This window comes from Stegastes partitus, unplaced genomic scaffold (assembly GCF_000690725.1).
Source record: "Stegastes partitus isolate 25-593 unplaced genomic scaffold, Stegastes_partitus-1.0.2 Scaffold1127, whole genome shotgun sequence".
NCBI lineage: Eukaryota > Metazoa > Chordata > Actinopteri > Pomacentridae > Stegastes > Stegastes partitus.
The window spans coordinates 126713-144746 of record NW_007578858.1 but is presented as its reverse complement, the minus strand read 5'-3'; the positions used below and the strand labels follow the sequence as shown (position 1 = coordinate 144746).

The 18034-nt window shown below is 42.0% G+C and overlaps 1 protein-coding gene across 1 annotated transcript in view; it reads left to right on the top strand.

Moving 5' to 3' along the window:
* The window catches only part of LOC103368159 (attractin-like protein 1), a gene marked incomplete at its 5' end in the record, with an annotated part of 246604 nt that overhangs the window by 103793 nt on the left and 124777 nt on the right, over positions 1-18034 (top strand). Inside the window, one exon of the mRNA XM_008296425.1 lies at positions 16104-16165. Within this exon, the coding sequence (XP_008294647.1) occupies positions 16104-16165 (62 nt within the window). The remainder of the gene's footprint in view (positions 1-16103; positions 16166-18034) is intronic.

The window sequence follows — 18034 nt, the reverse complement described above, 5'->3', positions numbered from 1 at the left end:
TTTAATGGCGACTTATTTAACGGTTGGCTGACTAATAACTAAATAATTAACTGTACTAATGATGAACACCAGCTTTTAAGCTCCAGTTTTAGTTCCTTCTCTAGTTTTCCTTCACAGAACTTTTAAGAAATTAATTTATTCAACAGCAGCAACAAAAATAAAAGCTGTTTTTATTGACTAGTTTTAACCACGTCGACCTAAATTTGATTTAAAATGAATTACACACAATTACACTGATTAATATTTTAATGTCAACCCAACTTCAGTAGTTTATCTTAATCAGTAAATTAGATTTTTACTTTTTAATTTGTCTGAAAAGCACAAAACACATTCCAGCGACCTGATGTCAGTTTGTCTGTCTGCTGGATGTTTAATGATTTAGATAAAACTTAAAAATTTCAAACATTATTTTGATGGCTTTGGTTGATATCGTACATAATGACTCTGCATCAACCTGTTTCTGTGTATAATATAATATAATAATAATATAATATCATACATTGTGTTTGCAAATGCAGAAAGGCAGTTCATAAAGATAAATAACATAAAATAAAAAAGCTAATTAAAGGTAGTTTTGTGGTTGAGTGAGTTCATTTCTTCAAAGCACATAAAAAAACAAAAAATAAAAACAGAGAAGGAAATTGAATCAGAGTGAGTTAATATTTAAAATGTTTTCAAACTATAAACTTGTGTTTCTGCTGCCAATCAATAAATAAGTAAATTATTATAATTAAATTAGCATTAAAAAATAAAATTACATCAAATTAATGTCAGATTTGCATCAATTATTTTTTGGCTTTTCAAATTAAACAAATTTAATTTAAAATATTGATGCAAACTGTTGTGTTGATTTTTTTAGCTCATTATTTTATTATATTTTGATTTATATTATTATTATTTTAGCTTTGTCATTTTTAAAAATTACTAATAATAAAACAAAACGGATCTGAAGCGCTGACGTCAGTCTGATGCTCAGCTCGTCTGCACTTATTCACTTTTTGGGCGACTAATTGATGTGTGTTTTGTTTTAAACCACAGTGATGAAGCATCGAAGCCGATTTCAGACGGAAACAGAATTAGTAATGTAATCCTGATGATCTTGTCTTATCGCCGTGTATAAATGTTGGCCTTTATTGCCGAGTGTCCTGCGCCTCGCTGCGGCTCGTTTGTCCATCGATCGCGCTGCTCATATGCATTTCCCATTAATGCTGCATTATCAGCGCTCCATATATCTGCCGGTTGAAAGGTGATATGATAATTACCACGATGAGGCCTATCGGGCGGGCAGCCGCGTAACCCGAGAGGCGCTCGGCGTCCGGTCCGGTGACCTTGGTGGCTTCCGACGCCAGAACAGGCCGAGCATGAGAAATCGTCCTGAGAGTTGATAATGACCCGACCTGATGTATTTGATCTAATAGACCCAGAGAGAGGGGGAGCAGGGCACCAACAGCCAGCGGATCTGGACGGCTACTGGCTGATTGTCAGGAAACGTGGGATTGGCGACTCTCTGAGGGATTGTTTCCAGTGATTATGACGCCCCTCTGACCTCGTGTCTGGTGCCACCAGCAGGTCAAACTCTCTCCTCGGCCGGTAAACAAAGATCGTCCACATGTCGGGGAAAGAGTCTGAATATTGTGGTTTATTCCCAAATGAACCACCAACATGTAATGTGATAAACGGTGTGAAGTCACTGATGATGATCCATGACGCTTCCTCCTGTACCTCCAGCTCTGCAGGCAGTGTGCTCCACCATTTAAACACAGTATTCACATATTGTAAAGAGCCTGCAGCTTGTTTTCTCTCAGGATGAATCTGTAGCTTCTCTCCTGATAGTTTGGAGTCCAGACAGTTCTCAGTAAAACGCCCTCCTACTGACGGGTGTAACGAACATTTCTGGCCCCAGCGGACACTAACGAGGCTTTTAAGGTGGCGTCCACACTGAAACCGATCCTGCTCTAGATGGATATCTTCCCCACAAAATACCTCCCCACATACAAGAACACAAACATGATCAGAAACCCTATTTTTGTTTGTTTTTATTTATTATGTGTCATAACTATTTAGATCATTTTTTTCCATGTTATATATATATATATTTTTTTTGTTTGTTTTTGTTTTTTTGTTTGTTTGTTTGTTTGTTTGTTTTTTTCTTCTGACACAAGAGTTTCCTTTGGGAGTCATGAAGTTCTGTCTCATGAGCATGTTGGGCCAGTCCACATCTACAACATGCCAAAGACCTGAGAAAAAAAATACAAAAATCTTTAACCCTTTGAACCCTGAATTGGCAGTTTTCAATCGCAAAAAAATATCACATTTTTTAGTGCAACAAAAGGATTTATGGCATTATAACTGCACAAAAACATTATTTAGTTACTAAATAACTAAAAAAATAAGTTGTGCTGCTTCTAAAGAGCTGCAGAACTTTGTATTGCAGTGAAAGGAGAAAAAAAAAAACACAAACTCAGAATTCAGAGGGTTAAACAGCAGATACGTAGAGGTGAAGTGTTGCAGCGATGCTCAGTTCTGCTATATTGTCGGTCGGTGTTGTTCTTTCAGGTACGTCTTCGTTACACAAAGCAGCTAATAAGCAAACAGGAACTGAAGTGTGTCTTTATTGCTTCCTGAGCTCTTTAAATCTGCTCTTAAACAAAAAAAGAGCTTCATTTGAGTGACCTAAGATGCATGTGGATGACAGGCCCAAACATATGAGCATGGAGGAGGCTTAAATGTGTTGCAGTGTATTTACTCACGTTGCTGAACAGTTTTGTAGTTTTGTTGTGTTTGGGTATCAGAGTCCAGAGTGAAAGTGAAACTGTTAGCGGCCCGTTAGCGGCCCGTTAGCGCTGGACGTGTGAAGCTCTGGTGATGTTCTTGCTGGTGGCACATGGTCACGATGTCAGATCCTCCTCAGACTCACACCTCTGGGCTCAACACTCCTCTGACGCCTGTTACTGGACTTGCTGACAAGTTTTCTGCTCTAAATCGGTTCATTTGACTTTTTTTCTGCCTCTCAGAGCTTCTCGATCCGACGCTGTGCTGCAGATGTTATAACTCCACCGCAGAGCAAACAGCCGAGGCAGTGATTCTACATCTGCAGCTATGCAGACTATTATATTGTGTGATGTGATTTGTGTAGCCATTATTTCATTTTTCTTTCTTCTGGGATGATGTTTGCTCCAGTGTGTTATTACAACAGGTGTGATGAATGTGTTTTTCTGCCCAGATAAAGATCCTGTAAGGTGACAGTAGTTGGAGGGTTTTAAATATTAATAAGCCCGACTAAACAATAATCCTTTGATGTACTTCTTTCTTTTCTTTCTGCCGCAGAAAACTTTGAGAACTTTTCTTCTTTTTTTGGAACCAGCTGTAAAATTGCTAAAGTGCAGTTATTACTGGTGCCATAAAAACTCTGTTCATTTGCTTTAGATGATGTTTAGGTTGCTCCTCGTAGACAATCAGAAAACCCCCGCGTGTCCTTCTGAGAGCAGTCATCTGGATTTGGTTTTGGAAGGCGCTGATAGGTTTCAATCCCAGATTTATTTGTCACGTCTCCAATGAGTCACAGCATCAGAACCACTGGACGGTGTTGAACACTCATCATGTTGTTGTATTACAGCGCTGGGTCCTGCTATGGCTAGCTGTTTTAGCGTTTAGCATCCACTGGGTGTTTGTTGCAGATATCGGTGATTGATTTTTTCTTAGTCTAAAAGAAAATGTGCTCAGTGTCTCTACTCTTTGGACAACTGACACCACCTTTACCGTTCGTGTGCACGAGGTTTCTCATGACGGATATTTACGATTCAGAAATCTGCTATTAGATTTTGATTGGTCATAATTCTGGTTCACGTTATCTTCAATTCTTCTCAATTCTAGACAGTTTTATTCTCCTTTCTAGATGTTTTTATTGCAGTTTGAACCAGTCAGAACTGTGTTGTAGGTAAATGTGTTTTTTCCAGACTTTTTCTGGGTGAAATGAGGTTTCAGACGTCTCTCGCTACGTCAGAAGCTGCAGCCAGTCGGAGGCGGCTTCATTTCCAAACCCACTACGCTCCCCCAGACTCATAACCGGACATGACGGCTGTTTTATTGTCATCTCAGAGCAGCCTTCGAGCTCATGTAGCCACGGAGCTCTTGTTAACTCCTCGCTTTCAGTCTCACAACATTTTTCTGTGGATCTCATCCGCTGCTTCAAAAAGTGATTAAAATGATTTGTTGGACCAGTTTCCGAGCAGTTCAGCGCTCCAGGATGGTCCTGATCATGTCTGACTGGTCTCTGGTTTTGACCGCTCAGAATGACGTGTCAGATATCTCCCACCTGTCACGGTGCAACTACGACCAGTTCAAATGACTTATTCTCATTCTGCGTAATCAAGATCAGCTACTAGAGGTTAAAACCCACCTGGACACTGCTGCACCGTGCTCAGAAGGCGCTAGAGGAACATGACAAAGAGCTCCAGGCCTCCAAACTCCCAAAATCGTTTGTGCATGAACAGGATGTGCCAGAAACAGCAACACACTAGACTCAGAGAATCTGCTGCCAACGTGCCGTCGCTGTACGTCCCCAGAGGTCAGCGCCGATGAACAGTTCTGCAAAGAAAAGCATATGGACAGGACTGTAGATGCTCAGAGCTCAGCAGAATGCGTCTCACCCAGCTGTTGGGACGCTGAAAACAGCCCTTTAACAGGCAGGAATCCACACACAGGCATCCTAATCCGACCTGTGAGTGTTTCCCTCCCGGCGTCCTGATGTCAGCCGGGAGTCGGGGCTGGTTGGGAGGCACGGGGAGGTGTTGGGATCGGTCAGTCTGCCGGAACAGATTTTGATTGGCTCTGTCACGCTGACCTTGCACCTTCGTCCTCGCTCTCCTGCGCTCAGCGTCACGGCACGACTTCTGCTGCGTTTAATCGGCATCAGACGCGACGTTATCGGTGAAAACGACAAGATGTCAGCTTCACACCGAACAGGAAACTAAGACTGGTACCCTGGAATTCAAACAATGAAAAGACGTCTACAGAAAGTCTATAGGATCAGTAGAAACCTCATGTTTAATGTGTTGTTATAAAACAAAACGTCACGTCCACACCAGCCATATATCATCATCATCATCATCATCATCACTGTAATGTGCTCGTTTTGACACCATTTTTCCACAAACCAGGACTGGCCTGGATTTGTTTCTAATCAAAAAGTCATGTTTTATTGATTGAGCCCACAAACGTTCTGGGAACATGACCCAGTTTCTCTCTTCATCTCTTTTTTTTTTTTTTTGTGTTTGTTTTGTTTTGAAAGAAACTAACTGTTAATTTAGCCAGAAGTTGTATAACTCCAGACCGTAACTGTTTCTAATTTGAACATCTCTGTTTGTAATTTAGCAGAAAATGTTATCTCCACGAGCGAGGGCTGTAATAACTTGGAAAATCGTCTGCGATGAACAGACCTTTGTTCCCGCTCTTTATGTGTCGGAGACGGTAAATTAAACTCGACAGCAGGAAAAAAGAAGAAAAAACAACACTTTGCTGTAAAAAGAGACAACTTGTTCTTACTCTTTGAAATTAGAGCTGCTCGTTTGTAGTCCTTCTTTTTGCAGAACAGCACACGTCTCCTCGTCCACGCTGTCTGAGAGGCGTCCCGGCAGCCTATAGGGCGGCTGATTAAAAGCTCGCTGTCAGAGAGGAGCAGCCATTTTGCTGCAGAAGAACTGGTGATTTGATTTGATTTGCCATTCAAAGCTCAGTCACTTATTTATCCTCTGAGCTTGCCATCATTGAATAGGATGCCTGTCCTAATCAGATATCTGACACACACACACACACACACACACACACACACACACACACACACACACACACACACACACACACACACGTATAAACGCTGCCTCTGATCATTTCAGCTACAGAGTGTCCTTTATTGGATTTAAACTGAGTTTTAAATGCTCGGGCTAAATGCTTGGCTGTCCGATGCGTCTCACTGAGGCCGTATTATGTTTCATAGGCTGGACGAGGAGCAGAGATGCTGCTCATTTAACCAGACAGCCATCAGCGATGTGGGAGCAGTCACTGAAACATTTATAAAGGATGAATTTTTAACCAAAATCAATCGAAGATGATCAGATTGTTGGATTGCAAAGATAAAAGTAAATGTGTAAACAGTCCACTGCTGACCTTTAAGGCAGTTTTACATCATGTAACCTTTATCTCTGCTCCACAAAATGAACAAAATAATATATATGAAATGCTCCATATGATGCAAAACCAGAAGCAGCATGACCTGTAGCCATCCCAGCAGGAGCTGATGGTACGAATGTGTCTCTGAACCGGTAGGGACTCCGGCGGCCATTCGTGGGAAGCCGGCAGTAAATTTGGAGCAAACTATGTGGATGAATTTTCAGGTCTGGTCTGGCACTTAACCATGTAAAAGACAAATAAAAAGTAAACTCTCAGATGTTGTTTTAAGGCCTCTGATGCACAAATTCTGGTGTTTTTTGCTTTTTGAAACGTGATGGTGGCATCATGATGTATGTAGCCTTGGTTGAAAGGCTCGTGTTGTGGTTTGTAGGTCTCTGAAGATTGCGTACCTTTGTGGGACTTGATTAACAGGTGAAGACTACAACTACTCAGCACCTGAACTGTGTGTTTTTTGTTTTATTGTGCATTACGATGTTGGTGAAATATGTCGTAGCCTTAGCTTGTAAACGTTAGCAACTCCTCCAAACTATCACAAGGCACTTAAAGGGGTTTAAATCACCAATTAATATACGAACAGCTCGTCTATTTCCTGTCATTGTTACATTAAAATCAATAAGTTACGATAAACAAATCGAATGAACACTAAAGTTTTAAAAAAGTTATGCAGTTGTGTAATCTTGCTTTTAAACTGATTTTATTCTCTGTGTTTGCATGTTGAAGTACGTTGAAGAAATATTCAACACGTATGTGACGTTAGACGAGCCGTTTGCATGTTTTGCTGTTATTTAGCAAATTACTGCATAAACATGTTCATACTTGGAGCCCTTTTAAAGCGACGGTTAGCCTTTGAGACACTTGGACCGATCCGATCAGACCGTGTGATCAGAGTTGAGCTTGTTCTGATAAATCCTCCGTGTGGTTCTGGTGTTGGGCTGGTACCGGCCGTTCTGGGACCGTGTTGTGCTTTACCGTCTGAGCTGCAGCAGGTCTCGTGCACCTGTTAAGAGCAGCTACATCTGCGGGCGCTCACACATATGGCGAGCTCATTTGCATAACATGTAGGTGGAGGCGGCACTTGGCAACCGCCTCACTTTGGTCATTAGGTCCTCATGAATATGCAAATGCGGAGGAAGCGTGTTGCTGTAAACACATCGCTTTTCATTTGTTAACACGCCGACGTTACATGGATTCTATATGCTCCATAAATTCCTCCAAATTATAAGCGTAGAGCAGATTATTGATTCAGCGCCCTGGGCTGCTGCTACCTACAGAGGCTAAAACTGAACCAGGAATTATGAAAAATCATCTAAATATATTTAAATTCTTGCCATAAGTCCTGAAGCTTGGACTGTATTTTAATCTTCAGCTGCTTGAAAAAACCCGACCTGCCACGAAACCCACAGCTTCAGTTTATTATTAAAGTTTTGTTTGCAGCCAAGTTATTTCAATTGTTTGTGATTTTCTTCTTTTTAAAGAGTCTAACTCAGAAATCACTACTTTGAAATGTAGTGTTCTGCTCTTAAATTGGTAATCTGCCATTTAAAGTGATGTCATTTATCAGCTAAATACCAGCAGCATCACTCTTCCTCTCTGTGCGACGGCGCTCTCCAGCCTCTCACTGCTGATTCCTTGAATTTCGTGTAGTTTGATTATAATTTGCACCAAACACAAGATTGCATCTGCGGTCTCTGACACCACTTTTATAACAGAGAAGTGTTAAATTAAGCAATCGTGATTCAACATTTCAGGGCTGATAATTATTTTTCAGGGAACTGGTGACTGCGCCGGCAGAATTAAATATATTGAGCATAAAAAATTAGTCATTTCAGGGAATCATTTGTCATTTGAATCAATTTAAAAGCGTAAATTGCTGATTTGAAGTAACAGTTTAGCAGATTTTTTTTTTAATGTTTTCCCCCCACTTTACTTTAAAAGCTTTAAAAGAAAAGAAATTTGGCGTTGGAGAGGAGGTGTAACTCTGCCGAGGCCTTCCAAGATAATGGCATTAATCATCGTTTGTGTGAGAAGTCGGTGGCATTTAAAGAGAAGAATCCACAAAAGTTTGAGTGTCTGTAATAAACGGGTTTTTCGGAGGCTGTTCTGGAGCGCCGGCGCTCCTCTGCCCTGCAGCCCTGATGAGGATTAACTGAGGAGAGTAAATAAATGAATTCTCGGCGCTGTTCTCTCTCCGGCTGCCGTCTTATCACCTCCGTCCTCCATTCGTCTTCCACCTCTTCTTCCTCCCCTCTCTCCTAATTTCTCTCTCCCTTTCTTCCCCCTCTCTCCTTCCGTTATTGATTAGCCCAGTACTTTCTTTCATTTCAGCTTTTAACAAGCAGGTCTTGGTTCAGGGTTAGGGAAATAAAAGACAGTCCGGTGCTGTCACAGCTCCTAAGCTTGTCCCCTGAGGGCCACCGTAGTCCCTCCATAATGACCGGACCGCGGTCCTTGGAGCTTTTGTTTTTACGTCACTCCTGCTCCTCTCATCTTTTCCCCCGGCGTCCCTCCCTCTTATTGTCACACTCTTCTGGGGTAATTGCACTTCTGGCTCCGAGATGAGAGAAAAAAAACAAAACCATGAAGCACTGGGTTGACCCCTGATCTCCAAACTATTACACTCTGTTGAAAACGAGGCTGCTGCTGCTGCTGCTGTTGGCTGTTTGTGCTGCGGCGTGCAGGTTATTTCACCGTTTATTCGTCCGAGTGTTGGAGAATTCCCATCTGTAGTAATTTTTCTGACCTCCTTCTCCCCTGCAGCCGACTGTGGTTCAGCAGGAGCTCCGATCTTAAAACACTTGATTTATCACGTTAGCGACATTTACCTAGCGTCGCAGCCGCTCAAACGCTAAAGGTGAATATACAGAAGGATTCAGTGACTTCCAGTGAGCTCACATAAGCCTGAACCGCTCTGTGGTTTATTGATTCGGGGTCCTTTCCTCAGTCACAGCATCCATCCTCTGAATCTCTAAACTCAGAGATGTTTCCGAAAAACACTGGACGAGTTTGAATAGCAAACGAGAACTAAAGGTGCTTTCACAACCTTTCTCAGGCTGTCTTAACTTCTCGTTAGGATGTTTTGTGACAACCGGAGAGTATCTGCATCCTTTTTACTCGTCACATGTCAACAAGAGCTTCCATGTGTTAACGTGAAGCCCTTAAACAAGTTATGGGTTCACTTCAAGGTCTCGTATGTTTCCCCTTTTTTAAACGTAGGACCTGTTCCCAAGATGTGTTTTTCAGTTTTTCAGCTCAAAATACTGCAGAGTTGCTTCATTTCACCTCTTCCTGTCCTGAACAGCCTGTTTCAGTGTCTGTAGGTTTAAATGCACCTGAGCTGCTTCTGGCTCCGCCCCCTTCAGGAAGAAGACTGTATCTGTGATGGTCAGGAGCAAAGCAGTCGACGGTGACCAGCTGAGACCTGAATGAGTGTCCGACACCAGGACTCTCTAGAGCTTCAGACTGACATCAGACAACTTTACTGTTAATAAACTGGTAGTTTAGCTGCAGACCAGCAGAGCAAACAGCTCTGAGGGGACTGCTGGGGAACACGTCGTCTTTAAGGGCTTACTGGGAGTTAAGCTGCATTAAATTATAATCTGTGTGAGCTCAGGGAGCAGGAGAGAAGCTAACAGGTTTATAAAGCAGCGGGGTTTAGATGAAACTGAAGCACAGCCAGTCCTTAAAGTTTCCACAGAGCTGTGACCTGAACGCACCATCAGAGTCAGTGTTAGCCACATTAGCTGCACAGCATGCTAACATTAAGTATTCACTGACGTCACCATCAATAATGGAAGTAACCTGCTGGGCGTTCAGCTCCTCGGGCGCATTAGGACTCTTGTGTTCACTCCTGCAGCCGACATCAGAACACAGAACGTGACTTTAACAGATGTACACTCACCATAAAGACAATCTGTGATGTAAACACCGTGTAGGACATGATGCACGCTGCACACGACAACAACAGATAACTGATTGTTTAGTCCATAACATGAACACAGTCTCTTTAAATGTAAACTTTATGTGTCTCCTGTTCTACTGATTTGTCTTCCAAGGCCAGAAACGTATCATGATTATATTTTTTAGCTTTTAAGTGATTCTGTGACAACCAGCTACACAAACCAGGACGGTGTGCGTCTGTCTGTGCTTCCAACACTGGTGTTCCCACTAAAAATATACTAATTCTGTCTAAATACAGACTTAAACAAATAAATGTGCACCATACAGTACGTTGTCTGTGTCCTCTGCAGCCACGAGCGGACTTTTTACTGGATTACATGAAGTTGTGTGTGTAACCTGTACAGTTTGTGCACGTGAAGTGTGCACGCTGTTTGTGTGTGTTTGGGGTTGTGTGTGAGCGCCTGTGGCTCTGCAGTGGAGCTGGAGGGTGTGGTCTAAACAGCGTATTGATTATAGTCGTGTTTAACGACTGCAGTTGTTGTAAATTGAAATGATGGCTGTTGGCGGGCGTGTTGGCGAGTGTGTGAGTGTGTGAGGCACAAATTAGAGGCGCTGTTTGTATAAACTCACCACATAAAGATCACAAGTAGTGGAAATGTGTGTTTGTTTCGTGCCTCGCTGTTTTACTGTATTTTCATCCGTTTCTAGACAGTGTGTGTGTGTTTATGTCTGCAGTGTGTGTGTGTGTGCTCATAATAAGTCTTGATATTGTCAGGGGGTAATGATGTAAACTGCTGCACTGGAAGCGTGAATGCAAAGCCAGGCTCTTTTCTCCCTGATGCCTGTATTAATGCTGCGTCCCTCTGGACCAAAATCAGCTTTTCTGCAGGTTTTTCACTGTCAGGCCATTTTACCTGCTGCACAAATGCTGGTAAACCTCTTAAGCCCATTCTGCCCCCATTTCTGCCTCTCTTCCCCTCCCAAGTGGTCTCAGAGGATTGACCGAAGACAAAGACGCAGCCTCTCCGGCTATTAGGGCCTTTTAAAGCTATCCCCATGTTGAACATGCCTGAAATGCGTTTGTGTCCAACGCGCTGTGATGCCTCACATCAGTGCTCGGCAGCGTTTTTACATTTTACTGGCCCCGTTAGCCGCACTAATTTAATGATTTTAAATGCATCTTTGGCAGCCGGCCTCTCGTGAGGCCCAGACGGTTCCACCGGGCCTCAGACGGACCATTTGTACGTTGTTTTAAAGTTTTATGAGAGAAAATGTAGGATTTAGTGGCTTTTCAAAGGCAATTAAAATAAAAAATAAATACTTGTGTCTTTTTAAAAAATGAAAGAGTCTGACATGGTTTGATTTCTTATTAAAGAGCTCAGTGACCACATTTAATGTTAAAGCACAACTCAGTCATTATAAACTTATTCATGTTGAACCTTTATTCACACTAAAGACGTGACAATGACGGCTGGATAAAAACCAACGTGTTCCAGCTCACGTCCTCATTTACAGTCATGTAGAGCAGCAGTCCCCAACCACTGGGCCACGGACCGGTACCAGGCCGTGGGTCATTTGGTACCGGGCCGCACAGAAAAAAAAAACAAAAAACTTTTTTTTAAAATTTTTTCCCCCCAGTGGAGTCTGCAGAGTGTTTTATTTTGAAAAATGACAACTCATCTTCTGTCTGCGCTTGTTTCTCGCTCTTGACGTCAGGTTTTATCCGTTTAACGAAGCCGTCAGTCCAACAGTTGCCAAAATTACTTTAAAAAAACAAACATCTCAGCTTCTTTGGAAAGTGGGAGAGACTCGATACTGAGACGGAAGAAAAACACGTATTTAGCAAGAAATTTTATTCATTTGTGAAACTTCTTAATAGAAAAAACAATTATTTTTTGTTTTGTGCGTGATGACCGGTCTGTAGAAAATGTTCTTGCTTAAAATCGGTCCGTGGAGCAAAAAAGGTTGAAGAGCGCTGATGTAGAGGCGGAAAAAGAAATATGTAAAAAAATAAAATAAATACAATGAAACAAAACAACCAAAAAAAAAGAGAAACAGACATAGGTTACAAAATCATGATAAAGACTAACTGCTGTAATATTTTAGGGCTTATTATAAATATCTGTAAAATATAAATACAGATATTTTTACAGTCAACCTGTAAAAGAATTCTGATTTTACTGCATTCTGTCTATAATTTAACAAAACAGAGACAATCTGTAAAATAACTGTTAAAAAATGTACCGTTAATTTGCATAATTTTAAAATAAAGATTTTTGATACTGATCTAAATGTAGTAAAACTGTTTACAAGTCATTTATGTAAAATCATATTCTTATTAATACTGATTAAATTAATACTTTTTTCTCTCATTTTGCCAGATGTTTTTAATTTAGACAAACTGTTGAAAACAATCATTGTTTTATAATAATGTATGTAACATACATCAGTTTTCTTTCATATTTTTCAGGCAAATACCTGTAAAACAGTGATATCTGTTGCTGATCAACATGCACTAAAAACTTGATAATTTTGCGATTAAATGTTATTAAAAGAATGAATTTTGACGTTGAAATTATTTATAGATTTGGTCCTTTTTTTTTAAAGGTTTGCTGTAAATTGATGCTTTTTCCATGATTTTACTCGACATTTGAAGCATTTAGCAGTAAATTGTTTAAAACACACAGTTTGAATTATTGACCTTTCACAGTACAGGCTGTGTGATTCTGAGTATTTATTAAATAAACTCAGTAAACTTGGCTGCATCCTGGAAAAACCTTCTTCTGCAGCGTGAATCCATCTCAGCATCCAGACCGAGCCGTCAGGACTCTGCGCCGTCCAACTCAACGCTGAGCTGTGTGTGTTTCCTCCGTCTCTCTACTGGACAGAACAGCGAATGGAAAATCAATTATTCTGGTCATAAATAATCCTCTTAACTTGAGGGAGTTTAAACTTAGACAGCAAACGCTTTTCAGGAGTTTCTTTTTTAGAGCTGAGGGCCAAAACTTTATAACCGCGAGATTCATCGTCCGAGTCCCACAAAACCAGGTGTGTGCAGTAAACAGGACGGCCGGTGCTGACTTTTATTGTGAAGGACGACACCAGGGTGATGGAGGAGGGGAGTCGTTTGAGTTGTTTCTGATGGAACAAGTGCAAACATGCGTCTTTATTTTATCGGTGCGACGTGTCACCAAACTTCATACAAAGTGCAGGAAAGAGAACCGTTTGTCTTCCTGGAGACGCTGGTTCTGGTTTTCCAGGAATTTGGCCGGCAGCTCGTTCCAGGCGTCTTTGCTTCTTCTGTGGATTGAGTCCGTCCATGTGTAGATCAAGGCTCTGTGGGTTCACCTCATTTGTCTTTTTGTTGTTGAAGGAGGTTCATTGGCTGGATGTTGAGCACGTTGTTGTGCTGCAGAGCGACTTTGGGATCGACCAGGTGCTTCTCTGATGGAAGACGGATCAGAACCTAAACTTCTGCAGGGTTCTTTGTTCTGCATGTTGAGCTTCATGCGACCTGCGTTTGTGGCCATAGAAAGAACATGTTGCATCAAAAGGCTCAGTTCACCAAAAACACATCAGCCCAGATGCTTCATTCATTTGGATTCATTTGCACAGGTTGTTTTTCTTTAAGCTGCTCAAGCAGCGAGTGAACACGATGCAGCGGTTCAGCTCATCTCTGTCGGGGACACATTGTTCTGGAACACGGACGGTCGCGTTTCTTCTCATGTCGAGCACAAAAAACACTTCATTTATATATATATAGCAGCTGGTTACAGATTAGACTCCAGCACCGTGTTAATGCGATTATTCGTGAGGAGTGTCGAGGACGGTGGGCGGACGGAGCGTGTTTGGGCTCCGACGGTGGAGAACATGAAGAATTGAAGCTCCTCCAAAGTACAGCAGCGGCTATTTAAAACATTACAGATGTGTTAATGATGAGTTCTAAACATGTGGATGATGAGAATCTCCTCCAACAGTCTCTCCTCATGACCAACTTAAAGCACCGCTTGTTTGGAGAAAAACAGAAAAAAAGTGTTTTTTTTTCTTAATACAAACGACTGAACACGTAGAACATCTTTCCAGGATGCTGACTGTAGATGTTTTACCACTTATATTTGTACTTTCTTCCATCCTTGCCTCCTCCATGCTGTGTGAACACTGCCTGCAGTTCAACACAAAGAAATATCATCGTATAACTGTCTGGACTGCACGTATTACTTTCTGACTTATTGGTGATGCAGAGGAGTGAAGAATTTTATTTATTTTAATTTTTTGGCTTTTTACACATGAGATTAATACGATGGTTTTATTTTTGGCAACAAGACGAACGAATGAACTAATTTTGACAAAATAATGCAATTTTAATTATAGATTTGAATATTTTCCACGTGCAACAGAACATGACAGATGAGTAGTTTGAGCACCAATGGACAGCTAAAAATTAAATGATTATTTATGTTTTTGCAATTTCTGGCTCAGATAAAAGGTGTAATTTTAGTGATTTTTCAAACATGTATTTTTAACATTAATTCCTGGCATAGCGATGGGCTTTACAGAGCACAGGTTAGTTCACCTGCAGATGGTCCATCTCTCTAAAAGCTCCAACAGAAAACACCTGCACAGCTAAATACCAGTGGGAGCAATTAGCAAGCTAAGTTTGGTGAACTGGCCCTTTAAAGCAATCCTACAGGACGTGTGAGTCAACATGTATGAGGTCTGTGGCTGTGGACGCCGGAGGGCCTCACGCTGCACCACCAGCACCGAGCTGATGATGGATGGTGCAGTCAGTGGGTTGAGTGGAGCCGGAGCGTCCGGCAGGTTTGTGGGAGTCCAATTGAACAAAGTGCCACAAACAGAAGAGGCCAGAAGCCTTTTGTCACGGCCTAATCTCATAATAACCTACAAACCACACGGTCGCCGCTCGCTTTGTGCGCTCCGCGATGGTGTCGGCCGGCGAGATCCAGAACACGTGTGACTGTGTTTGGCGGAAATAAAGCGGTTGGTTTTGTGTAAGAGGTCTGAGCGTCGGCCTCGGGTCAGAGAGATGTTCATCCACTGCATTAGGTTCACACGAGGCTCTGAAGGAAAACACGGTGACGTAAGAACAGAGTCGCTGCTTCTGCTGCTTCGTACAAAACAATACGAGAGAATATCATCGTCCCTCTGTTCAAGTCTGAGACGTGTTTCACTGATTTCATCGCCTACGTCTGGTCTGCTCTGTTTCTATAAGTGTTTATTTGTAAAGCATTCCTTCATCTGAAGTAGAACTCGTGCTGACTCGATCCAAACAGGCAGAAAAACCACAAAACCTGAACTGAAGGTTTTAATTTCATGTCCACTGTGGAACAAAAATCAGTCATTTTTTTTGCAGTGTTGCACAAAATATCAAATAAATCAAAAATAAAATAGGAATTTTAATATCTAAAGTAAAAAAAACAAAACAACCAATATTCAGAAATTTATTTTATTTTTTAAAATAAAGCTTTTCTAGCCTGACAAATACCAGCGATTATTCAACAGATTTTTATTTATTTATCTATATAAATATATTGATATTTAATGATTTATTAAAAGCAAAAATAAACAACATGATTTCATTTAAAACTGAAGCAGTACAATTATTACAGCTGTGGACATTTACTGTAGTTTCATGAGTTTAATGAGTTTAATTTTACATTTTTGTGTTTTTTTTTCTTCTCAGCTGATTGTTGTTTATGTTTATTTTTATTTGGTTTTTCCAGTGCAGTTACACATGTGATTATTTTCCTGCATTAAAATCATAAACATATATTTTTTAAATCAAGAAGTTAAGAACAGAGCAACACACTGAGCTGTTCAATGTGTGGATTTGTGTTGCGCTTTGGACCTGGAAAATGTGCGTTTGAGTAGTTTCTATCATATTAAACATAAAGCACATTTCAGCTGTAACTCTGAACATCACTGGGCTGTATTCAGTGTGGATATATTTCTACGTTCTGACCCGTCTTTTTGTCTCTTCTTTGTCTCCTTTGCACCAGATTGCGTTCTCGCAGCACAACAGCATCATGGACCTGGTGCAGTTCTTCGTTACCTTCTTCAGGTGAGTTTTCCCTCAGTGTCTTATTTACTCTCTCTGTGCTGCAGCCTATGTTCTGCCCAGCGTCCAGCAGCTCCTCCTCCTCGGACTCGGCGGTTTGGCTCGCTGCAGAACCGGGCCGTGACCTGAACTCGGTGAGCTGCAGAAGGTGGCAGCAGCCTCAGGCAGGACAATTAACCCCAGCAGCTCTGTGAGCTTCTGCATCTGGTAGCTGCAGACAGGAAGAGTCTGGGGAACCGCCGAGGAGCGAGCTCGCTTTCTGAGAAACAGCAAGAACGCACAAGTTCTGTTTAGAAAGCCTGATTGTAAACTCACTGACACACTGATGTGATAAACGTGGAGGAGCTGAATGATGTGACGTATGAATGTGGTCTGTTTAAGACTAGATGTAGCCGCAGCGTTTAAACAGCTGACGTGTGATTATTTTCTTCAGATGTGAGGGAGGCTGTTCCTGCTACACTGCAAACATTGTTCAGGAGCAGTTAGAGGAACACGACCAAGAGCTCTTGGCTCTGACTGAGCCTCTCATGATTATATTAAGTCGTCTCTTTGCCTCACAAATCACCATTTTTCTTTCAGTTTTGGTCTCAAAAGCATGAAAAAAACAACATAAATGTCATCCTAGATGCTCCGACTACACTCCATCAGACTGCACACAGTCCTATCGTACTACAGAGAGTTTATGATTTACTTTTAAATATGTTTCCGTGCTCGTGTCCTCTCTGCTCGGTGGAAACGCTGCCTGCAGTTCAGCCAAAAGCCTCAAAATCATCTGTGTTCATGCAAAGGGGGAAGTTTTGACTGATTATTAATTGGAGCATGTTGAATAATTACAGGACATCACAGATGAGTAGTTCAAGGACTGTGGGAAAGTTGGAAATGGGTCCATTCTTTCTGTTTGTATGAGCGCCCACAGGTCTGACCAACACAAAAACAAAACATGGCTCCACATTCTGTATTTTCACAACCTCCACAAAGGTTTCCACACGACTCTACACATCAGCTCAGAGATGTTCCACCGTGCTGAACGTAGCATCAACCTGCTCCTCTGTACTGTGGAGCCACACAGTTCCTCTCTGCTCTGTGTGAACACAACCTGCAGTTCGTCTGAAAATTACCTGAATTTTAGCTAAAAGACTGCTGGTTGCAGATGAGCCACTGATGGCTTCACTGTTGTGGTGAGGAGCACTGAATTATTTAGTTTTTGCAGAATCTATTTGGTGCAAACTGTTTAGTTTGCTTATATTTTAAATGAGACACATGATTAGTTTGAAGACTTTAGAAATCGGCTGTTTTTTTTTTCTATTCTATCAGATTCTGGCTCTGATAGACGGTGTACTGATGATAACACGCCTTTCAAACCTGTTTTGTATATGTATGGAGATCAGAATGTGGTTTAAGTTGAACAGAAATATGTAAATCCCACACATGTCTCCACCACGGTTCCCGGCATGGAGTCCGTTCGGAGGCGCGCCGGCAGACAGAGCGGTCACTTTCTTGGACCGGCTCGGCGCGTGGCGGCTCACAGTCACTCCGGCTCTAATGAGAGTGTTTTGGGACGGCGTTCTGGATGAAGTCTGCTGTCTTCAGGCAAGATTCTGCCACTCAGCGACGACGCCGGACAAAGTGTGTGTCTGTCTGCGAGTGTGTTGCTTCCTGCATGCGTTGGTGCGCGTCCTCCTCACTGCGTTCACGCTTGTGTGCAGCCGTGTGAGGAAGCGAAGCGCTTTGTGCCCAGGGCCGGCTTCCGGACATCAGCGACCTTTAGGCCTGCACAGAGGGATGATGTCATCATTAGGGGACAGTGTCAAGTTTTGCCGGGAGAGTTTGGTGTGTGTGTGTGTGTGTGTGTGTGTTAGTCACCGCTCTGTT